At 30.7% G+C, this 23,097-nt stretch overlaps 1 protein-coding gene across 1 annotated transcript in view; it reads left to right on the top strand.

The window, feature by feature from the left end:
* LOC148272829 (glutathione hydrolase 1 proenzyme-like) overlaps nucleotides 1-23,096 on the top strand; it is a 32,190-nt gene extending 9,094 nt beyond the window's left edge. Inside the window, exons 3-7 of the mRNA XM_088239523.1 lie at nucleotides 12,998-13,218; nucleotides 19,025-19,217; nucleotides 20,838-21,038; nucleotides 21,469-21,724; nucleotides 22,677-23,096. Of these exons, the coding sequence (XP_088095649.1) occupies nucleotides 12,998-13,218; nucleotides 19,025-19,217; nucleotides 20,838-21,038; nucleotides 21,469-21,724; nucleotides 22,677-22,871 (1,066 nt within the window). The 3' untranslated portion in view covers nucleotides 22,872-23,096. The remainder of the gene's footprint in view (nucleotides 1-12,997; nucleotides 13,219-19,024; nucleotides 19,218-20,837; nucleotides 21,039-21,468; nucleotides 21,725-22,676) is intronic.
* The last annotated feature ends 1 nt before the right edge of the window (nucleotide 23,097 follows it).

Here is a 23,097-nt window from a genome sequence, read left to right as displayed (position 1 = left end):
GTGCTTGCTGTGGGATTATAATATTAATAACCTAAGTACAAAATACACATATATTTCAAAAAAGAAATGGAGCTTTATGAACAATTTTTTTTATAAATAAGTTCATGTACATGTACATATGCATACAAATGCGCATGCGTGCGCACGCATGTATTATAATTATACACACACATACACGCACCCTCACACTCACCCTCACGCACATACACATACACCCACATACTACAACATGGTGAAGAAAATTATATTTATTTTATTTATTTTTATTTTATTAGGGAAATCAACAGTTCTACATACATATTTTTAGTAAACAAACAGATATAGTGTATAAACTCAGAACTAATAACAGATTTCCACATAGTATACAAAGTTAGTAAAGAATATATATATTACATATCAAATAAATACATACAATTTATACATATAAAAATGTTATTTTCAAGTACTCAATAATCAAAGATTTTTTAAATATTAATTTTAAGAACATTAAGTTACTGTAAATTGGGCGGGATAAGGACAAAAATGCTTGAAGAGAGGATAAGGAGGGGGGGGGGAGATGTACATATTTATTATTATAATGTCTACTAAGTTACATAATACATTTTTAGTGTAAATATTAAATCTGACAGAGTGATGTTTGTATAATCTATATTTTTAAATTTTGTATTGTACATTGAAAAAGTCCTACGAAAAAAAGCATTTTTAACATACGATATGATAAGATATTCAAGTTGCTTAACAAAAGAATTTAAGTATTGTAAAAAAATATATTTTTCAAAGTACATGTTTCCTTAATTTTGAAATATTAAACTTATATATGACTTAAATGTTAAAAAGCAAAATTTAATTAAAGAGGTTGATAGACAAATATTTTAACCTTTAGCTTGAATTTTTTAAAAACATTGACAATTTGCATTTCGTCCGTCAAATTGTTATAGAAATTTATTCCCTGATATATATAACATTTTTCAAAATATTTCGTATTAAATTTTGGCATTATAATAAAATATAATATTTATGTCTACGTGAATAACTTAAGGTATAATTTTTTTTTATTCTCTTTGTAGATTTGTAAATTTGATTTTAAAAAAAATATATTTTGACTTATTCATATTGTTTTTTTGTTATATAATTATTCAAGATATACATTTTAATATTACTAGGCAATGCGTTATTTTTTACGTAAAAAGGTACAAATTCGTTATTATTTTTCTTGAATTATTATACATACTTGCGTTTAGTGAATCAATAGCAATCCAAAACAAACAGAATGTTCGCCTGAGAAAATTAGCATGTAAAACAGATTAAAGAGATCACATTTTGATATCCAAAAATTCAATATTAAGTCAGCTGAAACATTATTGATCAATTGAAGAAATGTCTTATAATCTTATATCTCTCAGAACAACCCAGACTACATATTATAACAACAAATGTATAACTTTGACCTATTTCGTAGTATTTCTTCGCCATCAATAAATTCACAAATTATCATTTATTACTATAAAAAGGAAAATAAATAGTGGCGTTCATTTAATTTACCAAAATATTTTAATTTTGGTGGCTTTTATCAATGAGTTGTAAATAACTCTTTTTTTTTACTCATAAATTTCATAAAAGGTACATGTTTTTTTTAAAGTTCTATACATATCTACTTTTATACGTCTAGTAAATGTTATGACTGTAACACTCCAAAAAATAGACTAACTCTTGAGCTTGGAGGTGACTTACACTGTTGTAGTTGTTTATTTATAAGAGTTTATATAATTTTGAATATACGAGTATATGAGAGAAAAAAAAACAGAATTTACAAAGAAAAAAACATAAAATAATAATACATTCATACTAATAAACATTTAATGCAGTTTTTACACGTGTTCCAAAAAATTCTTGAGATTTACTTTAAATTTATTTATTGATATATTATTTTTAATTGTTTTTAGTTCATTGGGGAGCTTATTATAATTTTTTACACCTTTGGAGACAAAGCTATTTTGACCATGACTTGGGTTGAATTTGAGAATTTTAATATTATTTTGGTATCTGAGTGACTTATTCATCTCAAATTCTTTTATAAAGCGATTATAGAATTTATTTTATAAAGCGTGTCTACTGTATGAACCTTAAATTTGTTATTGAGACATTCCGTATTGAAAGTTGGGGGTTTCTTTAAAATTACTTTAATATTTAATCTTTGTACTATTTAAAGAGGGTTTAATATATTGGCATATGCACCACCCCATTCTGCAATACCATATCGTAACAAAGATTGTACAATTGAGTAATAATTTCTTTTTAAATTGTTGATTTTTAAAATATTCCTTAATCTAATAAATATGTATATACATTTTCTAATACGTTTAACTAGTTCACTAATATGGTTTTTCCATTTTAAGTTTTGATTTATGTATACACCAAGATATTTAATTTTATCTTTTGTTTCAAGTACGAACTTATTAGAAAATGGAAATCAAGTTGGGGAGAGTGGATTTCGAACCTCGGACCTCTGACCAGTGAGTCCGCAAAACTAACCACGGGACCACAACCCGATTTTATTTTTAAGGTCGAAGAATTCAAGTATTCAAAGAATCGAAGGTCATAGATTATTTTGTCAAATAAGTCCACTTGAGTTTTCCGTTCGGAAATTTGAATGTATGCATAAAATTTTATATCAAAATTGAACACAAATATTTTATTTTCATATTATGTAAAATCCTGTTTACAATATAGACCATCTATCAACCAAATCCAAACGGCAGGGTAAAATTAGGGTGGATTGACATTAATTATGTTATTTTCTTTTTTTAAATTGATTCTGCGACTCTCAAATAAAAATCCGGCAAAAGGAAATCGATTAGTCATCTTCATCGTGTACCTATTAGTAAGACCGCTCACCTGCCATTAAATAAATAAAATTAATTTTAAAACAATAAAATTTAATCCCCCCTACATTATTTTATCGTGTCGTGTGGATATTTACGATGGCTTGAAATGGGCGTGACACGACGCACGTAATCTTCGTAGGTAAGTAGATAATGTTTATGACACCGCTTAGTTTAATTCTACATTACTTATTTACATTGTTTAACAGCAAATAACGCAATGACAAGCAGATTTCAGTACTTAATTTCTTATAATATAAAGTAAATATGAGATGTACCAACGATTAGATGTAAGCGCAAATATATGGGATGTCACTAAAATCAACGTATTTCCTTCGAGGGCTGATATGCGAACTCATAACTCACAAGGATATGTAAATATGACGAATATATGTAGCGTCTAATTGCTAAACTCCCTAAAACGATTTTATATGTTTTTGCGTTATGGATGAAAAACATGTTTATTTTGTAAGTTCACACATAAAACCTGCTGTTTTTCATCAGCATATTCTTAAAAGACATGTGATGTTCAGAACTTATTTTTTTTAATATATTTTAGAGATAATTGATTAAAAAATATTTTTTTGCGAGTAACACTTGATTTAAGGGGCTTTTGAAATTAACATTGCTTGTTTTTGCTTGATTTCAATAGAATGAAGTTTTGGACGCCATATTGGATTTTTCTTTAAATGATCATCAACAAGCGCGAAGCGTTGTGATTGGTTGATTACATTTTAGGGGGGTCTGCAACTTATATTTTGTCTGTTTTAGGGTGTTTTGTATAGTCCATATCTTTATATTAAGCATTGTGTACTGAACATGACCTACGGAAAAAACCCCTTTTGGCATATGTTTATCGTCGGGTTAATGCCAATAGTATGCGATCGTCGCGTCAGGTCAAGGTCAATAGTATGGTGTTATTTTTTTATATATTTTTATTTTGTTAATCTTTGTTTTTAATTTTAGTATAAAATTGTAAGATTCAATATGTCCATGTATTTGTAATTTTCTCAAACTGAGCGGTTTGGGTAGGTAGGAAGAAATTGCCTTAAGGCAATATGCCCGCCCTTATATGTATATATTGTATATGTATATATTGCATATGTATATAAAGTGTTAAATAAATAAATGCCGAAGTCGCGCAAGTAAAAAAACTTATTTTTAAATATTGAGGTTTGATGTTTAAAACGGTGTCATAAATCTATTTATATTATTATGAAACTTTCTTCAGATTGTTAAATATCTTTTTATTGAGATAGCTTATTGAAAAACGTTTTTTTTATTTATTTTACATTATTTTTATCACATTACTGATTTTGGCATTGCGAGCTTTGTTGAAAATGCATTTGTGGAGTTTTCGTATGGGGCTTTAAATGTTTTTGTTTTTATGTATTTTTGTTAACATTGAAACTATTGAGTAAGTTTATCATTTTTTTAAATAAAGGAATACCAGCTAAGCCACTATCCTAGAGGCTTGTCAGCAGGTTGGAAGGAAATGATATGGTTATGAATAATACACCACAACACCCAGACCAACTGAGAAATAATCTTTGTTGGAATTTTTCTTGCAACTGGCGGGAATCGAACACGCGACGCCAGTTTATAGTTGACCGTTTAACTAACTGCGTTACGGCGCCAGTCAATCATTTCAATATGATTTTTTTACTAAAAAGGGAAAGAATAACGATTAAAAAATATTTAGTAAATGTATTGTAGATAACATTCAGTCAGAGTCAATAGAATCGCGAATTTACCACATTCGACATTTTAGTGAAGTAAATTTGGCGACCAAGTAAAAATGTATTCAATGTCAAAGTCCCAAAAGAAATATTCGCGAGTTTGGCATTGCATAGATAGGTATTTAGCCAGATTGGTGAAATAGTAGGTGGTCAGATCTCGGTCCTGTTACACAATTTCAAATTCGCTGTTTTGCTTATATGTGCTCAGTTTAAAATGAATATAGCTGTAAATATATAATGCAGATTCGCGACTTTGGCCCGACGCGACGATATTATGTTTTACTTTCTTGGTATAAAATAGGCAGTACTGTCTACACTTCCTGGCTTGAACATCTTTGGTTATAAAAACTAGAAACCACGTGCTGTCAACTAATCTTTCAATATAAAAATCTCTTATACCTACTACTCAACTTCCATTTTTATGGTTCCTTTGGACATTATGTAACGTTTAAGAGCGTACAAATTTAAAAAAGATTACCTGTTATATAACCTAACTACATTATATAATCATACACTGATTAACTCAGTATTCGTATAAAAAAGTAATTCTCTGCATCCGTTATTATCTTCGTTTGTTTTAATATTTATTGCCATTTAATTACACGGGATCAGTGGAAATAATTACTACGCTGTTCTTACTACAACAGAGGCTGAGAACATTTTTGAGAAGGAAATATAAGCTGGTTTAAGTGGCCGCTTTACACACTGAGTAACATCTACCATTCTGCCTTCGTTCGTTTTTCTTCCATCTGTTGATTTTTCATAAAGTTAAAGAGCTGAAAACTTTATTGATGTGAATGAGCTAAAAAAATCCTAAATTTTTTTAATTTTTATTTTTATTTATTAAGGAAAAACAACAGTTTTTAAATAAGAATACAAAATATAAAAAATAGTACATACTTCCAGTTAAAGTTTTTCACAAATATAATGAGAGAACATGTTACACAGTGAAGAGAAAAATAATATATTATAAAAGACATGAGAAAAAAAAGAGCTCGTAAGAAGGTTAAGGGATGGGGAAATAGAGTGGAGGAGTGGAGGGGGGGGATTTTCATAATATAGTTGACCAATTCAAAATTTTCATATTATAATAAAAGGAACATAAATTTATTACGCACTGACAAAAGTTTATATACTTGAAACAAAATAAGAATTTATTTTTACTTCTGCTATTTTAAGTTGGTCGTGTCCCGACATGCTACAAATAATGAAGAAGGAAATCCATTTAAGGACAGACTGTAGGCTAGCGAGCACGCGTGATTTAAATAATTTAATACGGTGCACATAAATACGTTTTTCGAAGGTAGATGTATCAACAATACCTCAAAAGACGCAACGTCCGTTAGACGAAATTTTTTAAGAATTTTTATAGTAAATAATTATGCACTCGGTTCTCCGTACAAATTTGTATAAAAATCGCGCGAGGCAAAATCGATCAAAACGAATTGTGTTTAAGTACATGGCAGAATAAATACCTAAGAATTTTTTTAAAAATTATCTGCTTAATAATGTCGTTCATTGGCTTTAGTGGAAAACTTTTGAAATAAACATTCTTGAGAGACTTAATTTTACCTACAGCTAGGGAACTAAGTCATTTTTAAATGTTTTCGCTTATATTCACGTATTGCATATAGAAATCATTTCAGAGTTTTAAAAATCCACCCGCTAAAAGATTTGCCCGTACGGACAAAAATCATCCACGAAGTTAGCTACAGTTTACAGCAATACAATGGGCAATAGGTACTCAGGTTAAGAATTGCAAGCGCAAACCGAAACCGTCCGTTACACTTTTGTTGTTAAACAAAAACCAAACCAAAAATTTGGAACGCTTTTGTAGTGACCGACCGATGTTTTGATTACGGCCAGTTTCGGCCAATAAAATGAGTTTCGGGCGCGGTTTAGGTTTCAGCCAAAAATTGGCCGAATCTTTGGTAGGCCGAAACCTGCGGTCGGGATGTGTCGAATTACGTTTGCCTGTACTCGGGTGGGAAATGAGCACAATTAGAGATAATTAATTATTGTATTGCTATTGTCTAAATAAATAATTAAAAACTAGACTGATTTTGTTATTTGTTGACTACCGTTTGTAGTTCTAAGATCTTTCATATTTATATTCTTCCAATTCTTTTATAGTTGTTATGTGCTGATGTAGTTGCACACAAAAAATGAATATTTGAAGTCTAACAGATCAATTGACAAGACTCGAAGATATTATTTATTAAATTATTATTTAAAAAACATTACAAAAAGCCATTAAACTGTTACACTTGAAAGCTACCGTATTTATCAAAATTAAGTATTACGTCAGAGCGACGTCGTAACCACGAAAGATTACATTTCTAATTCATTCTCAAAGGAATGCGTGTGGATTTATATAATGCAAGTTTTGGTCCTATGTAGGGGTAGGTTTGATACAAAAAATAGTTACATTTATTCTTCTCACGCGGCATCCTAATATTCACGCAAAATTATAATTCTCACGCACTGAATCATATGGTTTTCAGTTGTATACTATTAACGACCCCTTTTAAATAGAAATACATGATTTCTGTATTGCGTAATATGTTCATTTACGTACGTAATTTCTACCACCAGCTAGCTAAATACAATATGTACTATGTAAGTACATAACATAGTCAATAAGTTAAAGTCTCGTTTAGTCAAGGCGTACATTGAAGACTGCTACATATAAATTTAATTTAGTTTAACAATTGTACTCATTAAATTTATACCTTTTATTTAATCGTGTGTTTTATTTAGCACGTAGTTTAATGAACTAGCAATAAAAACGCGTAATTTTGGACGTTTAGAAGTGACTTTTCACTTATTTTAATAATTTTCGGTTTCGACGAAAACTAGAACAGAAGATAAAATTCTATTTCGGTTTCGTATGTAAAATCTTGTTTCGGTCAATCGCTATGCTTTTGTTCTATGCAATGGAACAAAGGGTCATCTCTGTATTAGCATACATGAGGCTCTCAGTATCAAAAATGGCCAAACGCTAAAAATAGTATCAAAAGCGGCCAACTGCATATTTAATTAGTACTTAATAAAAATAGCGTTTCTTGTTATGTTAACCTTTAGGTTAATTGTTTAAAGTGTTCATGGCATCAAATATAAAATATTTTTTGTAAATATTTAAGTTAAAAAGTGTTGCTACAAATTTTCAAAATTTTCTTAAAAATATGTATGGAATCGTTTGGCTATCTTTGAAACTGGGGGCCTTACATATTCTCAAAATATTTTAAAATTTTATTACATTAGTATTTACGCCCACGGTAAATCTCCAACTACCCGAATGAATGAGTGCCAAACGCTATCTGGATAGTTAGATTAATCATTAAATTTAGGTAATGTTTTGAATGAAAACGCAAAATTTACTGGAAGATCACTTTTTAATTGCTTTTGAAATAAAACAGCGAATCGGAATCACATTAAAAACTTACTTTAACATATTCAGCTAAGTTAATTGCTTTGACGAAGAATCTCATTTACGAGCAGCGAGGTCCCGCATACGCGTTTTCATTTCCTGATAACGATCCGGTATTTGGCAATTACTGAAGTTCGGATAAACGGAGTTATACTGTACCTCCATTGTTTGCAAATTTCGCGACCGATAACAAAAATAAATCGTTACATTATGTACTAATATTTATTTATATTATTTACACATTCATACAAATTTGTTTATTTATCTTATTTACCGCAACATGTCGGTTCCTTAGAACAGGCATTGCCCATATTATAGGAGCTGATATATCCGTAAAAAAGTTCTATTATATCAAATCAATATATAATTGTACATTAAGCATTTAAGTTTTTGAAATAAATGTAAAAAAAAATACAGTATAAAAATAAACCTGTAATATGAAAAATAATTCTCCTGTATGAGTTTCCACTACTAGATCCTCAGACTATAGTCAAAAAATTAAAAGGAACATACCTTTTGCAGTTAATATAAGCCTTGTACATAATAAGCAAGGCAAAAAATATGCAACTCCTTTAAAATACTCCTCCGAAAATATACAAAATCATTGTGACAAAATTGATTTAGTAAATAATGTATGTTTTTGTTTAATTCATTCAAAAATATACAAAATCATTGTGACAAAACTGATTTAGTAAATAATGTACGGTGCTGTGACAGATCAAATACGTAAATATATTTTGTTATTGTGTGAGTATTGTAAATATATTAATAACATTATAATATGCCAATTAGTATGTGGGTATTAGTATAAGTAACGGTTGCAATTGTTTTACCTGACCCAGATTATTAATGTCCACTCACCGAAACGGACATTGAAAAATTAAAGCAAACAAAAAAACTATAAATAAATTTCTGGTTCGTTTGGTATCAAGGCTGACACGAATTAAACTCGATGCGCAATTTTTTTTCTATGCGAGTTAACTCTCTGGAAGAACATATTTTTTAAATGAATTTTTAGGGTAACTATGGACAAATTAAATACCTACTGATTTTTTTTTTATTGTTGTAATAATAAATTTAGATTTATAATTATGTATCATAATTATAAAAGCTAGAATATCGGATGATTTTTTTTAGTCATCAGTTATCCATAATCTAAATTATTTCTCACGGTTTTTGAACAGTAAAAAAACGAGTTTTATCAAATGGTATATCATTTTTTAGTTTTTTATTTATCAATATATTTCTACTTTTATACATCTAATAAGTGTTATAACTGTATCTTTCCAAAAAAGGAGACTAACTCTTGTGATTGGAGAGTGACTTACACTGTTATAGTTATTCATTTATGAGAAGTTTTATATAATTTTGAATATATGAGAAAAAAACTTACAGGATATAAAAGGAAAAACAAAAAAAAAATAATACATTTATACTAATTAAAAATGAATGCAGTTTTTGCACTTATTCCAAAAATTTCTTTAAATTTACTTCAACAACAACAACAAACCATCACGCCATTTTCCGTAGGGGTAGGCAGAGAGGATATAACGCCATATCACTCTATCTTTACATACAGACCTCGCTTCTTCTACATTCATACATCTTCTCATGCACGTACGCTGATTATTCCTACTCTTGACATGTCCATCTTCAAGTTTTTGATGGACTTGTTCGTGCCATGTCTTTCTCGGTCTTCCTCGTTTTCTGCACCCATCAACATTCGCATCGTAGATCCTTTTAGCCGTTCTTTCGCTGTCCATTCGCTCTACATTTCCAAACTAACGCAGCACCCCTTTCTTGATTCTGTCGATAATGCATGTCTCGATCTCGACACTTGTGCACCTATCATACATCGTTTTACCACACATTCACCTGAGGGATCAGATTTCAACAGCGTTTAACCTACTTTCATCATAATTTTTCCAATTCCATACTTCGCTCCTATATATTAGAGTTGGCACTAGAACTCCACTGTGAACTGCTAGTTTTGCCTCCTGCGATAAACATTTGTTAGCCAAAGTAGTTTTTCGTGCACCGTTCACCCTGTTCCCGGCACTCACCCTCCTTTCAATATCTTTCTCAATCTTTCCATCCCTAGTAAACATACTTCCCAGATACACAAAATCTTCTACCTGGTTCAGAATATCTCCGTTCACACTAATCTTACATTTAGTTATATTTTCATCCCTTTCAATAACCATCACTTTCTATTTATCAACATTCATAAGCAAATTGCTTTTCTTGCATACATCGTAGACTTTTGTTACCAAGAACTGCAATTCTTGGTGAAATTTACTTAGAATTTGTTTATTGATATATTAGTTTTAATAGTTTTTTGTTCATTGGGGAGATTATTGTAATTTTCGACACCTTTGAAGCTATTTTGACCAAAACTTGTGTGGAATTCAGGGAACATGTCATCAGCATTTTGCTATCCGCACCTAGCATTGCCCTGGCATTCCAATTGCAGCATATCTAGATCACTTTTTTTACGTGGAACGTACCGATCCAGGAACATTCGATATGCCACGAATATTCGGCTACTTTTCGGTATTCGGTCTATTCGGCTACTTTTTCCATATTCGGCATTCGGATGAATATTGCGTTCTATCCGACCGAATACCAAATACCAAATCATGAAAAGAAAACACACGTATTATTCAAAAATGTATCTTTTTTAATCACAAATTGTTGGTCTATCAGTATCAAAAAGCTGTGATGAATAAAAACCTTTTTTTCGGCATTTGTTGGTAGCAAACGATTGCGCTTTTAATACTTCGCGAAATATTGTTGTAACACAGCAAAGACACAGCCAGTTTATTGTCTTCACTACAAATCTCATAATGATAATCTCATGATCTCCTGTTAACTCATTTTATGTTCATAATATACCGACTTTTTTATATCTTTTGTATGCTGACATACATATTATGTATACTTATTTTTTTGTTATTTTTCTTTTTCTTTTTCTTTTTATAACTCATGTTTTCACATTGTTTTTTTTATAACTGAACTAATTATAATGTTATATTTTATTATGTAAAAGACACTCGTGTCGTATAGTAAATAAATAATAAAAATAAATGTAGAATCAGATAAATGTAATTGTCCTATTATAGATGTTGTAAGTAATCATAAAAATTAAGGATTAATTTAGCTGGGGTGTTCATATTGTTGGAATCTACGACAGATTAAAGTACTAGCTTAAATTCATTTATGAAATCAAAAGCATACTACCTTTCAAAACGTTTAGATACATATATACCTCGCTCATTGAATCCATTATATCTTACGGAGTGCGTATCTCACCTTCCAGTTTCATCTGGGTAAATTTATGATATTCAGTAAAGACTGTTTAAAGTGCCTGTTAATAAATAAATTTGTATAATATAAATAAAATAATACAAAATAAACCTGTCATAAAAATTTTAAAAATGTGTCCCACCGAAAAGTTTTTAGGCTTAGTGGGTAACAAATTGTAATATGTATTTTGAAATATCAAATAAACGCTGCTCTGCGCACTGAAACTGAAATAAATAAACTATTCCCAAATAGGCGATTTTTTATTCAATTGTGCCATGATGTACAATGAACAAAGAATTACTAATTACTAATAAATCTAATTCATAAGTACTAATAGTAACATAATTTGATGGAATAATTCATAAATAACGCGTATCGCGTCATGAAATACTTACAAATAAAACAAATACGTCCGCCCCGTCACCCCCGCATGCACCGCGACGAAACAGGTCGTAACCTGTCACGCGCAAAATGCACACATCTTATGCCGAATATTCGGTGCTTCGGCCAAGAGCGTGGCTGAATATTTGGTATTCGGCCAAAACACTACAAACACACGATTCGTGGCATATCCAATTTAATGTAATTGGTTAATGTAAAATTGTATTTTTATTCGTTATTAATAAAAAATATAAAAAAAAATAAAAAATAAAAATGTAGACGTGCATGTTTTTTTTTTAATACAAAGTAGACGTTTTTGTTATTTTTTCTGTGATGTATGTAAAAATATATATGACATTAATCAAAAACCTATTTATTTAAACATATGAACTTAGTATTTCACAAACAAGGTTTGTTTTCTTCGCTTTGCTCTATTGTAAAATACATTATTAGTTATTATTTGTTAATGGGCCCATTTTTTCCGTGTACAGAGTTCACAAACGACCGTTTTGAGTTTTTTTTTGCAAGTTTTACCACAACAGGATACACGATTTCAACGAGAACATGGCATGCATTGTAGTCAGCTAGCGTGAACAAATGTCATTGCAAAAAATGAACGAACAATAATATAATTTATTGTCATTCTCCCACTTGTAAACTGTAAAATTTTCGTCGCCTGTTATCGTTATTGAAAAGTTAGTAAGGATCATTGAAATCATGTTCGAAACAAATCGTTATGATCATAGAAGAACGACGCATGTAATTTTCTTTAACTTTACGCGAGAGCGGTTGAATTTTTTCTTGACACTATAATATCCTATATTACAACTCGATAAGTTCAAAAGTATATAATTTGATACTTGGGTTAGTTATATACAGGTGGCCAAATACTTGAAGTAAAAAAATGCAGGGGGTAGAGCACCACAAGGGTTGTAAAAAAGGGAAAATCTTTCAAATAAATTGTGAACCGTTTCTGAGCCCTAATTTGTTTATTGTTTTTTTAATGTATTTCGTTACTGTCGTGAAATTTTTTTTGGGATAAATGTTTACTTTTTACAACTCGAGAAGAAGAAAAAAATATTCATCAGAAGTTGTTACTTTATTGGTATTATGCGAAAGTCTAATTATTTCTAAAGTTTTTGAAATACCGTTTCGCTCTAAACACTGATTTCTAGAAAATTGAAAATACATCAATCATATCCGTCAAAACTGATATGTATGCACAAGTGCAGGAAATAATTTATTAATGATTTTTCCAGGGATACTCTCGTGAAAGGAGGCAGTATCGCAGACGCGGCTATTGCTACCCTGTTTTGTGAAGGGGTGGCTTGTGCGCAGTCTGCAGGACTTGGTGGTGGCTTCCTCCTAACCATGTATACCAAAGCTGATGGCAAGATCACAGTGTTGGACTCCAGGGAAAGAGCTCCGGCCGCAGCTCACAAGGACATGTTCGAAGGAGGAAACATCTCCAGCACTACCGGTGAGTTGAATAAAACAACCGTCGGCTACGATAGATGTCAACTGGCTTGTAGTCCGGTGTTAGTGTCGCAAACTTTAGTATAACAAATCCAAGGTTCGAACCACACTCGAACACGATGGGATTTTTATTTTTTGGGAACAGTTTTTTTTAATCACTTAAAAAATTATATGTTTTGATAAATAAACGAACACAAATAATTATATAATAACTCATACTCAAATTTATAAGTTACAAATTAAAAAATACTTGATACAGATCCATTGGTTTGTTTGACCAATTAGCGCTTTCACACTCTAATGGGAATCTTCAGACTTGTAAACATTGTATTGTGTTAAGATCATTTATAAAAACTAAATATTAGCTTAAGCATTGATACATTTAAAGACAAGTTGAAAGAGGTACAGTAATATTCCATTTCAATAGAAAGACGCAAAGTTCTAGAACTCAAATAACTTTTATATAAAAAAATACTACAGAAGAAAAAGGTTTATGGAAATCTAGGCATTTGTAGGGCTTGTGATCTGTCGTTGACTATTTTAAGTTATCACTTTACACACTGTGTAGATAACGTTCGCTGACAGAATGGTCAATTTTGGAATTATTTAAGAAGAGAATGATGATGATGATGATATAATTGAGCCAATTTCAAAATAGCGAATCTCCATTTTTGCGTCTTTAATGAACTGGTGGGTGTAAGTATATTGGAACCGGGTTAGGTCCCGTGGTAGTATTGTGGACTCACGGGCCAAAGGTTCAAATCCCACTCTACCTCAACTCGATTTCCATTTTTCCAGCACAAGTTATTTACGAGTATTAGGAAATGGTCAAAAAAATTTAATATTTGTGTAAATAATAAGAACTCAAGTATTTCTCTTTTGAAAAAAAAAAAAAACATATATATAAATATATAATATATGTAAATAATTAATGAACTTTGATGATATCTACAAACCTTTTTTAAAATAATTATTTGCGTTCTATAAAATGATTTACTCAAATATTTCAATTTTTGGGGCCATTTTCAACAAGTTCTAAATAACTCGCGTTCAACTGGGTTGTGATTTTTTGGTTAGTGTTGCGGACTCACGGATTAAAAGTCTGAGGTACGAACCCCACTGTACCACAACTTAATTAACATTTTCCATTAGTGAGTTATTTACACCTCGTTGAAAATGACCCCCAAAATTTAAACATTTGGATACTTCTTAAATATACAAATATATTATTTTTAATTATTTAAAAAAACCTCTGACCTCTGATCTGTGAGACATGGTCAACAACCATGAATGTTTTTTACACACTTCTCAATTTCACCCTGAGCTCCTGTAATGAAGGTTGAATGTCGGATAAAATGAAGTCTACACAAGTTTACCTAAAAAAAACGCTTTTAATTTACATTGGCTGTGAAAATCTATGTACCAGGTACAAGCTACATTTTTTGTAAAGAAAGAGATGTTTGCGTTCTTATAATTCAGCAAAATATTTCAAAGGCCATTTTTTGTTAGACATAAACAAGTAACCGTATTAGAAAAATGGAAACAAGTTGTGGTGGAATTCGAACCTCAGATCTCCTAAACGACAACTACCACGGGACCACAACCCGTCTCATTTAATACGTTAGATTAGCGGCTTCCAACCTGGGATGTGCGAACTATTGCCAGGGGAGGCGCCATTTTTTAAAAATAAGAATGAATTTCCATACCATAATATCTACAAAAAATGGATATGTAGGAATGCTAATGAGTTTTATAAAATTTGAAATTGATGCTGCTATGGATAAGTTGCTTTCAATTTTCTCTGTAATTTTTAATACAAGTATTGATTGGAGATCAAAATTTTAAATCCACAATAATACAAATAAATAAGTTCAGTGGTTTTTTAATATTTTTTTACTTGTTAATAGACTATTAAACTAAGCCAAAAAATTTTTTTTTTCAACTTTTATGTATCTATTATCAGCGCTTTGATTTTTTAAAGTTTTGTATTTCTGAAATAACTCCGCATGTGACGTCAGAGGTTCATTTCCGTTTATTCACATTCAGTTCTTTCCATTGGTCCAGAAGCGACAAGCAGACCGGAAATCTTCTATAGCTCTCAGATCATAGGTTGATTCATATGAACCAGTGACGTCATTCTAAGTAGTGCGTTTTTATCGAAATATTTTTTATTATTTTTTCCGTAGATTTTCAAGAAACTTTGCCATACAATTTAATGCTCCAATTTTTACCCCGCGCAAGAAAACATTTTTGTATCCAATTTCCCGTTAGGCTGAAGTTCCTCATTGTATTCATATTTGTTATTTTTAGAGTATTTTTAAAGATTTTTATGCAAATGTTATTAAATATTTGTATATAACCACTTACCAACTTTTCTATGTCTACCGGTTTCGAGACGTACCCGTCTCTTTGTCAGGACACTAATTAAACCAACATGCAAACTAACATGCAAAACCCACTATGCATCTTCACCATAGTTGTTCACACCCTCCCTCCATCCCCTCTTCTTTTTATATTAATTCTCAAACATAACATAACATCTTAAGAACAAATATAAATTTTGAATAATTTTACATTTTTTCATCAAAATTTCTCAATAACATATTTTTTCAAATTCATTTTAAATATTTCAATTTTTTCTATTTCCTTTATTTCTTCAGGTAACTCATTGTACAACTTCAATCCCTTGTATAATAAGTTTTGATATTCTGTTTTTCTCCTCATAGGTAATCTTATCTTTTTTTACCCCTTGTTTCGTATGTATGACATTGTTGGTTAAATTTTATTATTGTTTTTATTTTGTTTGTTTGTCCTGATCAGTGCATGTGCTTATTAAAATTCATGCCGTGTTGGTTTTATATTTTTGTGCAACAACTATGGTGAAGGTGTATAGTGGGTTTGCATGTTGGTTTAATTGGTGTCCTGACGAAGATACGGGTACGTCTCGAAACCGGTAGACATAGAAAATCGGTAAATGGTTATTTACAAATATTCAATAACATTTATTAAAATGTTTGACAACAAAGTTAATGCTTTAAATATTAATAAGATTTTTTATATATTTATTATGTAAATAAACCATTCATTTACTATCACAAAAGGTGTAAAGTGTTTGTAATGAAAATATCTGGATTTTATGAAAGGTTCTTGACTTCTCATTCTACATATTTCAGAATAAAGATATAATATTTTACCCACTGAATAAAAACATTGTATCGTATCATAATAAAGTATAAAAGTGAATTATTTTTTTTTCATTTTTTTCGGTTTTTATACGTTCCTATATTAAATAATAATAACAATATATGGCTGATTTTGTAAAAAATCACCTCAAGGACGATTAAAAATTTTATACGTAAACATGCATTTATATATTATATTTCCTGGTTGAAAATTGAGAGTAGGTATAACAAATTAAAGAAGTGAGATTTCAGTTGAGATCTGAACTGACTGGAACTGTCGATGATTCGCAAGTGTGAAGGCAATTGGTTCCAGGCAGAGGGCCCAGCAATGGCAAAAGCACGATCTCCGAACCTAGTTTTTGGGCAGTGTCGGATTTTGACAGGTGTTATTCAATTCATTTATTCTGTGGGTATTATTGTTTCAATTTAAAAAATAAAAGGTAGGGGGACATGTGAAAAAAAAATCACGGAGGCGTAATAGCATGACGGTCGGAAACCGCTGCGTTATATGAAAAAACTACTTGCAAAACAAACTAATGATATCAAATAATAATATCAAATTACCACCCGTATAAGAAAAAAACCACTAGATTTATTGGGTCCACGTGTAGTATTTAGTGAACATGATAAAAATAAAATAAAAAGGAATCAATTCATTAGTTACGTAAACCTTGACAAAGAAGCTTGTTTGCTTTGAAACCGGTCGGTGAAAAATAAAAATTAGTGGTTAAAAACAAAGTTGTTTTATTTATTTTATAAGAAAATTTGGTTGAAAAAAATTGTTAAGGTTCTACCTTTTGTTATATTGTTTAACTCTTAAAAGACTGTGGTAAATAATCAAGTTTGAAGTATCAAGAGTTCAAGCTTGACCCAAGTTTGCGATTGAAACTCTTGAGGCAAGTTTAAAGCAAACTTCCTAGTTACCATCCAACAAACTTGCATGACGTTTGGATTTATTTAACTAAAAAAAACAAAAATACAAAAAAAAAACAAAAAAAATAGAGAAAAAAAAAACAAAAAAAAACAAGAAAAAACGAAACAAAAAAAACACAAAGCTACTTAAAAATATTAATATTAAATAAAATATCTTGTTATTATTACTCAGTATATTTATTTTGAATAAATAATAAAAATTACGGGCTATTTTTGCCAAGAAAGTCAGATGATGTGATGTCAGATGATGTGATGACAAATAATTCATGTCAATGGACTGGAGATCAGAGTCCGGTACATTTTTTTGTCTCTCAACTCTGAAACAAATAAATAAAACTGTTTTATGAGTTACTAGCTTTTCGACTAGCGGGATTTCTCATGGTAAAAAGTATCCGATATTCAAATCAAAATTTGTTGCAACAATGGGAAAACATTTTGGGAGGGACATATGGAAGTTTAGGTATTCACTGGGCGTATGTACTGTCATTGGCTGGTTGAAGTGGCTACTTTACAAACTGTGTAACATTAAGCGTTCTGCCTAAGTTTAAACATCTTCATTTCCTCAACTCTTCCATCTGTTAACTTTTGTGAAGTATAAGAGCCTCTGGGGTTAAAGTATTGGTTTATTATATCGATATATTTTCAACAGCCTTTTCGTTGTGTAAATAAAACATAATTCAATCAATTCAATTTAATAATAGTATAATGTTTGTGATATTTAATAATTAATCAGTTTAAACTATTGTAAGCAGTTTGCAGTGGATGAGATATTAATATCATATTTACTTTTAAAGAGCTCTTGACAAGACGGTTTTGTCGAGTGACAGTGCAACAAAAACTAATTTTTAATATTTTTTCCTCAGTGGCATATCAATAGTTTATCCTTTAAACTGAGTATTAACACTTCAACAATATTAAAAGTTTTAAAATCACCGGAAAAACGTCCAATGATAAATGCGTAATTAAAAATGACGAAACCCACGGACAAAAACGGTAAAATATATCATTTTTCTATGACTTTGATAGTATTGCCAATCTGAATGTTGTTTGGAATTAACCACTTTTTTTTTATATTTGTCATGCACTAATTTAATTCGGCAGCCTTCGTGGTGTAGTGGTTAAGACATTTTGCCCACACATGGAAGGTTCTGGGTTCGATTCCTGGTGAGAATACAAAAAATAAATGTGATTTTCTTAAGGCTGGGCGTACTGTGCTGTATTTCACCACTGTAATTGGGCCTCACGGCCTGTTGTGGTGCCAAAAAAAAAACGGTCTTGTAGAAAAGTCCTGGGATTAAATATATAAGTTTAAATAAATTTTAAAAAAAGGAATTCTTCAAGGAATCAGACTTTCGGATTCTGAAATACCATTCTTGACATAACAAGATTCCAGCAAGTTTTGTCAAAACTTGTCTCTTCAAATTTGTCATAACAATATTCCAGCAACTTTTGATAAAAACTTGTCGCGTCAAATTTTCCTTTTCAACCTTCCATCAATCTTAAATCGAGTTTGTACCAAGTTTCACTGCTATCTGGGCAATTATAATAAAGTAAATAAAAACAATTCTGATAAAGAAGCTTGTATAGCTTTGAAACTGGTCGGTAGAAAAAAATAAAAATAAGTTGTTTAAAACATTGTTGTTTTTATTTATTTTATCATAGCAAAAATATTTATTTATTGTATGTGATTATCAGGAGGTTTAGCGGCAGCTGTACCGGGAGAACTGAGAGGATATGAAACCCTTTACAAAAGATTTGGTAAACTGCCCTGGGCCGATCTAATCCAACCCACAATCAATCTCTGTAAAGAAGGTTTTTATGTGTCCGCGTACTTTGCCAAAATTCTTGCTGATAGGGTAGACAGAATCAAAGCTGTTCCATCTTTAAGGTAATTTAGCACTTAGCACTTTAATAATTAAATTTATTTCTTATATTATATAACAGCAGGGGCATGCACTTCATACGAGCAGGGCCTGATCATCATAATAATCATCATAACAATATTGAGAGTCTTTCAAAATCATTAATGAAATTTATATCAATAAACACCTGACTTGTAATTTTCATAAATTTATTCCAAAGAACTCTGAATATTTATATGATTATCAAATACGTAGGAGATAGGCATCACTTATTTGCATATCATAGAATGCATGATTTAGCATAAGAATGTATAAATTGCATTAAATGCATAATACAGGGATAGAAAAAACATGTTTTATGTAAAAAAATAAAAACATAATAAATGTTGTTAAAGTGGAATACATGGTAATTAAAATAGGTGCCTAATCAGAGATGGACCTAGTTGGCACAAAAAAAACCAACACCTGTTTACTTACCTTTTCAGTATGTGGCTGGACAGTAGATGCTGTTAATCTGACGCTGCACCTACCTTATAAATTATTTTGTAAATTCATTAATCCAAATACCCTCTAAAAACTTCCAAAAAGAAAAAGAGTCAGAATAATGGAATTGAAATATGTATGTTTTTATTTACATTTTTTATCAATCGAATGGTATAGCAGTGCTTTCTACAATGCACAATAATTTGTCAATATTACAAAATATATATAGATAGCATCATTAATACCATATATTATTTATGAAACAGTTTTTTTAATCTTTTGTGTTTCTCTACAATGCACAATAGTTTATAAATATTTAAATATTATATTGTCTCACTAAAACATGTTTGTAAAAGTGTTTTATGAAGCTTTGACTTTTCTTCATTGTTACAATTGACCTATTAATTCACATACACGCTCCCTGAGCCCCAAGAAATGATAACACTCAACCATGCCGTGTGGTAAGTCATTCTTTATCCACCAACTTGATGTGACTTGAGCTTGACGTTCAGAATAGAAACCAAAATGCCCGATCAATGATGTTACTATTCACAACGACAGTACGAGTATTGTGTTCAGTTAAACAAAAAACAGATGTGTTTGAACATGTTTTAATATTTGAATAGTTCATCTTATGGCATCTTACAGCAAATTTTGAAATAATATCCATTCAAAAACATGTGCTGATGATGTACATTTTGTCATGATCGTTTGACAACGAAGGATGTGCGAAAAATTGACTTTCTTGTATATTAAATCTTGAAAAAATTATACAAAGGTATAACTAACCCAATAGATATACTTTTATACTTATCAAGTTGTGACATAAAGCATAAAAAATATTTAAAAAACCGCTGTCATGTAAAATTGAAGAAAATCACATGTGTCGTTGTTCTACAATAATGACAACTCGATTCCCTTAAAGGTATTTTTCTTTTATCACCAATTCTTTAGCATAAAACTTTGTGTTGAAATTTAATACACTTAGATAATATGACACTTAGGGTTTTCCAATACATTTGAATACAAGTTTCTATTGCATTAGTTAATTTTTTCCCCTTCACTGGTGGTTACTGGTTGTTCCCCATTAACCCACAAACATCTTACGCCCACAATAGTATTAAATCTATAAATTTTGAAGTTTAATTTGTTTACAATTTTAGTGAAATCTTCATTGATCCAAAGACCAATACAGTCTGGGTTGAAGGAGATAAAGTCAAAAGACTGAAGCTTGCCGAAAGCTTAGAAGTAATTGCTATAGAGGGTGCTGATGCTTTGTATAATGGAACTCTTACCCAAAACTTTTTGAAGGACATCCATTCCAATAATGGCATAATCACTGCTGAAGATATGAATAATTACCAGTAAGTATTATCTGATAAACATCTGAAATGCTGACAGCCATAGAAACTCGGCACCATTTTGAAGGACAATATAAGTTGTAGGGTGTAATTCCAAAAAGAGGCATAGAAAAAAATGGAAGACCTATATTCACTTAAATATAAATATATTTTTAATAATAAAGTCCCATAATCAATGTAAATTAATGTGTTCATTTACTACATTGATGGCTTGTACCTACCTTTAATCTGCATGAGAAAGTAAATAATTGTTACACGTTGACCTGATAATTAATAATACACATAGATGGGCCCTGAGCTCCAAAAAATAATGACATTTAACTCATAATAATTATGATGAATTTAGAGTATTTTGGAGAACAGCAGATAATAAAGTTTTGTAAGAACAAACAATGAATCTTCCTAAAACATAATTATGATTTTCTATTTCTAGATCTACATGGCGTGAACCGGTATCAATAGATATTGGTTCTAACATGACACTTCACACTGTTCCCCTACCTGGTACGGGTCACATACTGGCATTCATCCTCAACACTCTTCGTGGATGGGCAGTTTCTACAAAAGACAACATTGTTGAAAATAGTCTGGAATACTGGCAGAGAATAGTAGAAGTATTTAAATACGCATATGCTAAGAGGACTGGACTGGGAGACGCAGATTATTTAGACCCAAGTATTATAACTCCGGTAAGTATGATCTCAATTTACTAAGCGGCTCAATAACATCATACATTTTCTCCTTGTGACAAAACTATAAAAATGATCCCGTCTCAATCACATCAATACTTCTATGTATTTATTATTTTCACTCTTAAGTTGTCAACCCATTATTTTAATTTTCATCAATCGTAAGTCATATATTCTTTTGTGCCTTTCATTATCATACTAACAACGTTAAATATCAACACATATGTTATAATATTGTGTAAGTAGCAGATACATATTCTCAGATCCAATATAATTTATGTTGACAAGAATATTCCAAGCCACGTGCGACAAGACATACATGTGTGGAAATCCATTCCAACTGCCAACATTTACCAATAAACTATCAATACATAGGTGATTTGTAACATATTATCTGTTAAAGGTTGTAATATGAATATTCTCAGAGCTAGCAAAATGTGGTCTCTTAGATGAGTATGTGGAAAATCGATGTATGACAGGGTTACGAATGATGAAATCAAACGAGAGTGTAAATCTGAGTCTGGTATAATTGATAAGAATAGGAAAAGGTCTCTGAGATGTCATGTAGAATAAATGGATGACAAAAGAATGGTAAAACAAGTTTATATAGTGAAAATGAACGATATCATGAGACGAGGACGACCAAGGAAGACGTGGCATGATCAGATAAACCAAAATCTTAAGTCTGGTCATGTCGAAAGCCGACAACCGAAGAGCATGTACGAGAAGATTTATGAATGTGGAAGAGGAGCCAAGAATATATGTCAGCATAGACATGTGTGGTGGTCCATCCTCTCTGCCCACCCCTATGGGGAAATGGCGTGATGGTTGTTATAATAATAGTAGTTTTAGTCAGAGCTAGAAAACTGTCTTAAATCAATCATTGAATTTTGTCATAATTTTTTATAAGTGTTTATTTGTTATACTTATAACTAATCTACTTTTCTTACAGCTTTTGGCCAATCTGACATCAATGGAATTTTCAAAATACATACAAAGTCTCATATATGATAATAAGACTTCAAATAATTACACAGAGTATGGAGCGGAATTTGATATAGTAGAAGACCACGGAACAGCTCACATTTCTATAGTAGCGCCCAATGGAGATGTCATAGCTGTCACAAGTACAATTAATTACATGTAAGTTACAACCAATTAACATCCTTTCTTTTTACAGATTCACCACAAAATGCAGAATTGATTACAAATATTATTAATTCTCCCCACTCTCATTTGAACTTTGTTTCAAATTCATACTTATTGATACGCATTATTTATTATTTTTGCCATTGAATTGTAAAACCTAATTTTGTATTTAAGCTTATTGGTATAACATAATAGATGTTTTAATTCTGTCAGTATGAAGTAGA

This window comes from Micrasema longulum, unplaced genomic scaffold (genome assembly GCF_059751315.1).
Source record: "Micrasema longulum isolate JH-2025_06_02 unplaced genomic scaffold, ASM5975131v1 h1tg002177l, whole genome shotgun sequence".
NCBI lineage: Eukaryota > Metazoa > Arthropoda > Insecta > Trichoptera > Brachycentridae > Micrasema > Micrasema longulum.
Note: the sequence above shows the minus strand (reverse complement) of the source record. Positions and strands in the feature narration are given on the sequence as shown.